Source organism: Adiantum capillus-veneris, chromosome 3 (genome assembly GCF_014529385.1).
Source record: "Adiantum capillus-veneris isolate H3 chromosome 3, ASM1452938v2, whole genome shotgun sequence".
In the NCBI taxonomy this organism is placed as follows: Eukaryota; Viridiplantae; Streptophyta; class Polypodiopsida; order Polypodiales; family Pteridaceae; genus Adiantum; species Adiantum capillus-veneris.
Window position 1 is genome coordinate 111736032 of NC_140933.1, and position 8699 is coordinate 111744730.

General features: G+C 42.0%; 1 protein-coding gene across 1 annotated transcript; it reads right to left on the reverse strand.

Moving 5' to 3' along the window:
- Positions 1-2329: 2329 nt before the first annotated feature.
- LOC147461491 (gibberellin 2-beta-dioxygenase 5-like) lies at positions 2330-8284 on the reverse strand. Its single transcript, XM_086509037.1, has 3 exons — positions 7074-8284; positions 2866-3217; positions 2330-2604 (listed from the first exon to the last, which is right to left on the reverse strand). The coding sequence occupies exons 1-3, from the start codon at positions 7673-7675 to the stop codon at positions 2344-2346; spliced, it is 1215 nt and encodes a 404-aa protein (XP_086365163.1). The 5' UTR covers positions 7676-8284; the 3' UTR covers positions 2330-2343.
- Positions 8285-8699: the final 415 nt, after the last annotated feature.

Genomic DNA, 8699 nt, shown 5'->3' on the forward strand with positions numbered 1-8699 from the left:
GAAGCTCGGGGGTGGTCGGGAGGTTCGAGCTCCGTACAACGGAGTGCGCCCATATATTTTGCTCCTCTGTTGTATCAAACACTATCAATACAAAGATTTCTTCCTCTATTTTGCTATCTATCTCTATTATTCTGTTCCTGTGATACTCCTCTATTATCAATGGTAGAGTATGTTGAAGGCTATGAGGAGATCATCCAAGGGTTAAAAGCTTACATTAAATTAAATGTTGGAAATGGACCTTTCACTCAACGCTATTACAAACCTATGATAGACTACTGGAATGATGTAACACAAGAGCTTGATAAACATATCCTCCCAGAGGTCGGGTTGTACATGCATTTTTGGCCCAAAACTCAAGGTCAAAGCTTTGTTAACTCCATGGATATCCAAGTGGATACTAAAAGATTCTTAGGATATGAAAAATTCAATGATCATTATTATTGGCGAGAAAGAGAGAAACCAAAGGAAGAATTCAACCTATTTATAGATGTCCAATAAGGAGACTTTGTTCTACAACACCCTTCAGATCAAGATGTGTATCCTATTTGGTTTGCAATGGTTATGTCGAAGATTGACATGGATAAAAAATCACATAACTATAAGAAAATCAATGATACAATATTTGGCACCATGTGCAAAATAAGTAGCATGGCAGATGCTAAGGTATATGCTAATTGTTGGAAAGGCTTTTGGATGGAGAAGAAAGAAGATCCTTGTGTTTGCAAAGCTATCAATGCACTTGTTTGTTCAAGGAGACCTAAAAATCCAAAACCATATATAAGAATAAAGAAACCAACTACGGAAGTCAAGAATTCTCAACAAGGGTTGCATAAAGTAGAGAAATCCAATCCCATCGAGATGCATGTAATCCTTAAAAATCATAAAAACCCACATCTTCTTTTTCATCTCTCTTTATTTATGGTGTTGTTAAACACAGCCTTTTTCCAAGAACCATCAATCTCTTTGAAAGCTCCTTGGTTGCATGTCCATGATTGGGGGGGAGAGAGAGAGAGAGAGAGAGAGATTTCCAAAATATGAAAAAAAAAATCCACATTATGCAAAATGCTCCAATTTCAAAATTCTCATAATGCCAAATGACATTGTTGTGTGCTAACTTTTCCCATTTTATCCAATATGCTGCTGAAATTAAAACTTGGTAAAAGCCTATACTAGGAAAAGGTAGCACACAACAATGGACATTTGAAAGAATTTATTGCTCTATGGTGACACAACATGGGTCAAAATGAATGTGACGATGCTTTTGTTACATCACAACAACTCAAAGATGACTTTTTTGTTCGAGATGTCCAACAATGGAAGAGCAAAGTGAGCTCCCTCCAAATGGGATCACCTATGCTTGAATGTAGCGAGTTCTTTTTGTGACATGAGTAACAACATGTGCTAAAATGAGGATTTTTAGAAAAGCAGTAAGATACATGTTAATATTCTTGAAACTAGTTCAATTGAGAAAAACATATACAAACGCATCAAATTGATCAATGTGTCTAGCAACATACCAAGCGCCAAGAGAATTTTGTTCAAATTTAGATCTAAGATTAATTTTTGAATCAGTGTTAGAAAAAAACCGGGGTCTAGTGTATTTTAACCGGGCTGAAATGATAAAATCTCGATCACATTCTGAGCTTGCCTTTAAGCAAACCGGCAAATTTACACAAGTCTTTGACAAGTGATCGTCTCTTAGATTCCAAGTTGCTCTAGGTTATTTTTATCAATATATAGTTGGCACTTGCAAGAGCATGACCATTTGTAATAAACAACGTTGAACGGATTAAAAATGCTGGGAGCTTAGGGTAAGTCAAGTGCCAAGTTTTGACAAAATATGAAATCCCTCAAACTGTCAAACAACAATTCGTTGATGGCCTCTCTCTCTCTCTCTCTCTCTCTCTCTCTCTTTGTGTGTGTGTGTGTGTGCACAAGGGGGCTTCGCTACATGAAGTTTTGCGCATCAGCAGATTAAGGGAGTTGCCACCCCGTCTTCTTCACGCACACAACAAAGCTCGAACCAGAGAAATCGCTCTCTCTCCCTTACTTTAAAGCTAGCCACAATGTCTAACCGTGTTGCAAGTCGTGCTTTCAAGGCTTGGATGCATCAACTGAAAGATTCTCTCCCCATCAAATGTTATTACCGCTAGGTGATTGTAGCACTCATGTGCGTGCACATACCCATATAGCCAGCCTACCATACCATTGAATACTTAGTTGTTGAGTGGGCCATTAGAAAGCATGTTTTGTCAAGTTGATGGACTTCAAATGGTGTTGTAGCTACTTGTGTAGAGCAATTCTAGAAATCAAGACAAGAGACAACGAGGATCAAAATGTTTTCTACATAATATTAGATTTGTTTTGTTGATCATTTAGCAATTTAAATTGGAGCAAATTACTTTTGCCCCTTGGCCTATGAGCGTACATACATTCTCGATACTCTTTCCATGTGAAGGGCTTATAAAGTGGAGAGGAGGATTTGAGCGGAGTGATGATGGTTTCATCTAGTGGATTCAAGAAGAATCCCATTGATAGTCTTGGCTTTACACTGTTACATACTGCCCTATGCTCTACACTCTTGTACACATCATTACTCCACACCTGTTGAATTCAAAAAACAGAAATTGTTAAGGATGTAGCAATGAGCTTACACAAAGAAATTTGCAAGTCATGTCATTAGATTAGATCTTACATACATCCAACGAAAAAAGTTGTTTTATATCAACCAATTCTAAAGGTCCTAGCATTCAATCCCTACTGCATATTTGGAAAAACCATGTTTAGAGGTTGAAATTTGCAGTACCTGAAGAGAGAGAGAGAGAGAGAGAAGAGAGAGAGAGAGAGAGAGAGCAAGGTGGGTACCTGAAGAGCATCGCCTATGTTGACGACAAGGGCATTGGGCTTGGGGCGGATAGCCATCCAGAGACCGTCCTTGCAGATCTGGAGGCCACCCACTAGGTCCTGGTGTAGTAGTGTGAGCAAGTGCGGGTCCGAGTGCGCGCCGAGCCCGAGCGTGAGCGCCGGTTGTGGGCAGGGCGGGTAGTAGTTGAAGCGCACTACCGAATTGCTGCTCCAGCTACCCACCCCGTCCTCCACTTTGCACCTCATCATCCCATCTTTCTCCTTCTGTCCTAGCGCCAGCTCCCCCACCAACACCTCTATCAACTTCATGCTCACTCGTCCCATCGCTCTGCTGAACTCCTTCACCACCCTCCTGCACCATCAACCAACCACACACACAATTTACAACTTTTCATTTTTATTTTTTTTCCCTAGCCAACATTTTAAAACTTCTTTCTTTCCCAACAAACTAGCTTGTCGAGATAAGATTAAAATTTAACAAGGCCATTAACAAACTAGCTTGTCGAGATAAGATTAAAATTTAACAAGGCAATGGGCTGGATGAGAAACCTATAAACCTTTTAAATCTACTTAACATAATATGGAGGAAGGGAGTCCTCTTTAAACATGGCACAAGTTGCAACATAAAAGCTACTTATTAAAAAAGAGAGAGAAAGAGAAAGAGAGAGACCCCGCTAAAGGCGGTCCACCATACTAGTTAGTTATTGCCCCCTCCCCCCGCCCCCCTCCCCCCTTTTATAAGTGACACGAAGTGTCACTCGACCCCGTGTCACTCGAGGGATCAATGGCGGAGGCGTATTTTTGACGAAGCGAAGAGCTTTGGGCGGTCCGATCAATGCAACAAGGGGAGGCAAGATTTATATAGCGCAGGCCTCACATAGCTTTCAACGTGGTGCGCTAAGCGAGATGGATTGAGTGTGGGAGTGTGAAGAGGTAGGTGACAAGGTCGAACCCCGATAACGAACAGGGACCATTCCCTTTTGCGCTTCCTCGAAATAAATGGACAGTCGATCTGTTGCTCACAGTTGATCCCTTGAATCAACCCTGTGTCACCTATTAACGAGCGCCCCCCCCCCCCCCCTCCTTTTCTTTTTGAAAAAATTATTCTTTTTTACATTTTACACAATGGATATTTTTTCGCATGTTTTACAAGAGGACGACAATCGCATACACATTTTTAAATGCTTTTTCTTGGCATGTAAATGCATCCTTTATTCAAAGGCCTCACGACTTCCTTCTACTAAACTTTTTATTGTAAATTGTTTTTCTTAGCTTGTAAATGGGTCTTTCCTTTTTAACTTTTTGTTGGCTTTCTAAAACAAGTCTCAGAGGAGAGGAGAGGAGAGGAGAGTTAGACAGACGTTCAAAATTTTAGTAATTATTATTTAAATTATCTTTCTTTTCATGTGAACAATTGAAAGTTTTAGCTTGTCAATGCATTCTTTCATTTCACAACCTACCTACCATTTGATTTTCTTTTTGTTTTAAATGTTTTATAATGTTAACGTGAACCTTCACTCCCTTTTAAATGTCAAAGCTAACCGTCGCCGTGTTCTAATGGCAAACTCGAAATACGTATCAATGAATTTCTTTCTTCGTTCTCTCTGTTCTTGTCAAACACGAAAAAAATTTTGCTGGAAATATTCTTTTGTGTGAAATAACTTGATTACGACAAGTGATGACATGTCAAAAAAAGACCTTTGGCTCACCGAGTAAAAACTTGACATTTTGAATTATTTTTCTAAATTTCAAGATGACTCGATGAGTGTTCACCAAAAACTTTTCTAGCAACCAATGAAAAAAGAGAGCATTGAAAATCTACCAGTCTTTAGAGAAAATTTTAAAGATTTTTCCAGTTTCAACACTTAAATCCTTCAAATTAATCCAGTCCCCTTCAAGGATAGAGAGACGAGATCAAGCTTCTTATTTTTTAATATTGTGGATGATTGCCACGTAATGGATTTCATCCTCAGTTCTCTCCTTCACCATGAGCCACTTACCTACACAAACGGTCTTCAAAGGTCTAAGCCTTAAAAAGGCGAGAACTAGAAGCACTTGGCAATATAGCCTCATCCTCAAAGGTCTAAGACTTACATCAGCTAGACCCACTCACAAGAAGATTTAGAACTATTCTCATGTAGGAAAACGGAGTCTTTTTCATACAATGCATAACATCATGAGCTTCTGCTCGAGAGGCACCACATACCTAGCTAGGTACGATTGGGGGCAGGGGACCGCCTGCCCCCCCACCGGGGCCGGCGATCCCCTGCCGCCAGTCGTACCTAGCTAGGTATGCGATGCCTCCCTCACATAAACTCATGATGTTGAGGCAAGTCACAATGTGGGAATTATTGTGAGAATTCGTCCAAAACTTCTTGTGACTTAGGAATAGCCTCATCCGCTCTAACCTTTAAAATTTCCAGGCACATAGGTATAGTAGCTCTTTTCATTATCCACTTTCATATTTTAAAGGATTGCTTTTTCCTCGAGTAGGTTGGATATAATAATATCTCTCGCAGCTCGCTTTCTCCTTGCCCCACCCGGCACCCTAAGTTTTCCCACAAGCCTTTGCCAAAACAACAAGTGTATTTAGTGAAATAAGATTCCCAATGAAGTCCTTGATTATATATAGGTGTCATCGGAGATTTTTTTATTAATATTAAAACAATCTAGTTGTAAAGCGACCCCCAAAGAGTTGGACATTTCAACTAGTAGACTGCTTATTATAGAGAATATTTAACACCAACGGCCAAAGATTCTCGAATATGAAAAGATTCTTAAACAACCAAAACCATTGTATTCATCATATAGTATTTGATCGTTGGGGACTATAACAAGGTGAAGGTTCACGTTGGCATTATAAAGCAATCAAACGAAAAGAAAGTCACGTAATACAAGGCCGTGCAATGTGAAATGAAAGGACTTTTTTCACAAACAAAATATAGAAGAAGATTTCAATGCTTCACACGATAAGGTACTTCCCGACAGTCACAAACAGAATAAAATTTAGATGCTTCGCATGAGAAGGTAGTATAGAAAATAATAAAATATCAAATGTATGCATAACTCTCTTCTTCTCTAAGACTTCTTTTAGAAAGGAAAAGAAAACGCCCTCAAATGATGGCCAATGAGAATAACTCTTTTGTAGCAAATCGCACACATCATGTACGAATCGATAGGAACGTCCGTATGAGCGCACAAGGTCGCTTGGTCGCCTTTGAATCCATGACCCGGGTTAGGAAGAACAAAGACTACTCAACCAACCAAGCTAGCTCCTTTGAACAAATGTGTGCAGAACACTCGTCTTTTCTAAGGCTTCTTTCAAAAAGCCAAAACCCGGCCTCAAATGATGGCCAATGAAAATAACTCTTAAAAAGTGTGATATTCACTATTACTATTTATAGTAATTGCTTGACAGGGAAAGGCTCCAATCTCAAAATTGGACTAAATATGCTTCAATATTTTAGGGGCTTTGCCAATGCAACTTGATTTCTAAATTCAATTGAGGGCTAACCATAGGGGAGAAAACAAGTAAAGTGAGCACTCTTTTTATAGAGGTGGCTACACTTGAAGTGACCCTTGCATTTGAGAAGTCAAAGAAAAGCACTCCTTTTATATAAAAAATAAAAAATAAAAAGAGAAAAGTGGCAACACAGGAAGCCACTCTTGGAGAAGTCAAGAGTTTTGAAATGTGAAAGAAGGAAAGGGCTGAGGGAGAGTGATTCATCAAAGGTGCAAGGGCCCCATGTAGTGTGTCATTAGGAAAAGGACACTATAAGGGGCATGGTGTTCTGCCCAAATGGAAAGGACAGCGAGGGAAAAGACTGTGTGAATGGAGGACCATAAGCTTATATGCAGGCACATACACATAGTAGGGTATGTGCGGGTGTTTATACATACACACAAGTGAGAGAGAGAGAGAGAGAGAGAGAGAGAGAAAAAAAGAAGAACAAGAGAGTTTTAACGTCGTAGGAAACTATCCCAAGAGACCTTAAAGATCTAGCGGACGAGGAGAGTTGAACTCAACGAGAGAGAGAGAGAGAGAGAGAGAGAGAGAGAGAGATATGCATATACATATGCATTTATATAGCAAAGATAAATCCCCTATCCACAGCCACCATACAAACATAACCCTCCCCCTAATCGCCTTCTAACAATGCACTAAAATCTACTTATGAGACCACAACTCAGCATTCTCCATTTCTTACCTGAAGTCCTTATTGCCATCTTGCCAAACTTTCCACGCATAGCCGTCCATCTCTTCTGCCATGGACGGCAGATGCAACGACTCTATCCACGGGATATCGCTCTTGAGCCGCGTTCCTGCGCCACCGCATGCATAGCCCATCGGCTTGCCCGCATTTCCGTCACGGAGGATCCGCCTCTTCTCTTCGGGCTTGAGTAACTCGAAGAAATCCCGGGCATGCCGCTCCATTTCCTTGATGAGATCCTCAGGCACTCCATGATTGGTCACTTGGAAGAAGCCCCACTCTTGGCTTGCTTTGGCCATCTGAGTGGCCACACTCCTTTGTGCTTTCTGTCTTTCCAGGGCGGACATGGCGCCATCAGCCGGGACGAATGTGAATGCGCCCATGTCGATGACTGGAATCATCTCATCGTCCCCAAATTGGTTGTGGGCAATTAGGGGCCTCTCCCGCTCTGTCCACACATAGTCCTTGAGATTGGGAGCAGAGGTCTGCAAGAGGGCTGCAAATGCTGCATTCAATGCTGATCTTGAAGAGGCCGAAGGCAAGCTTAGAAAGCTCGCTAGGGAAGGCCAGATGGGGTTGTCTTGAGCAAGGGCGCCCATTTGGTGTGTGTGTGTGTGTGTGTGTGTGTGTGTGTGTGTGTGAGTGTGAGTGAGAGAGAGAGAGAGAGAGAGAGAGATCTGCGTTTATCGTGAAGATGCAAACCCCCCAGAGGACATTGACGTGGGTTATCGAGAATCGCACTCTGAGAGCTACATAAAATGGGCGCGAGCGAGAGATGAAGGAGCGAGAAGTTAGAACTAAGCAGAGCAAGTGGAAAGAGGGAAAGCTTAAGTTTGAAGGAATGGAGGCAAAGGGGTGTGTGCGCGTGCATGCACGAGGAAGCAATGAATCAGAGAGCACGAAGTAGAAGTAGTGGCAGCACCAACAACAACCACCAGAACCGGAGTAGCAGCAGTGGCGACGATGTCACAAATGTCAAGCCGATGGGTGAGTCATGGCAATGGTGGAATGAGCTGTGTCTGTGTGTGTGAGAGAGAGAGAGAGAGAGAGAGAGAGAGGGGAGGGGAGGGAAGGGAAGGGAGGGGAGGGGAGGGGTGTGAAGAGAATGAGGAGGAGGGGGGTGTAGTAATGTGTGGTAAGAAGTTGGTTTTGCACCGAGCTCACACAGTTGCAATTGAAACTGAGATGCACCAACTGACCGACCCCGGAATGATAGCATTCGGGGTTGAATTTATAAGAAAGGATAAGGCTGGCTTATGTGCACACAAGATGAGAAGATACTACAATGTGTTTCAGATGCACCTACTTTAGCGGTTATATAAAATTGTAGGCTTCTTCTTCCCACTGTGCCCACAAGGGTCCATGGGGCCCATGAGCCCAAATATAAAGAAAAGAAAAGAGAGGCCTCTCTGTATAGATATACACGTACATTTACAAGCATTAATCTTTCTCTAGGGTGCATGTGCGCACCCTAAGCGATGGTATTTCCGATGGGAGAGCGCAACAGCCCGACCACAGGCCCACCATGCCCCTGTGTACACTCATCGTTTTCCACAGCGCTTGGCGCCGTGTGAATCGGAACGTGAGAAGGTAGTGCAACAATGTTCACTTGCGTTCTTCGTC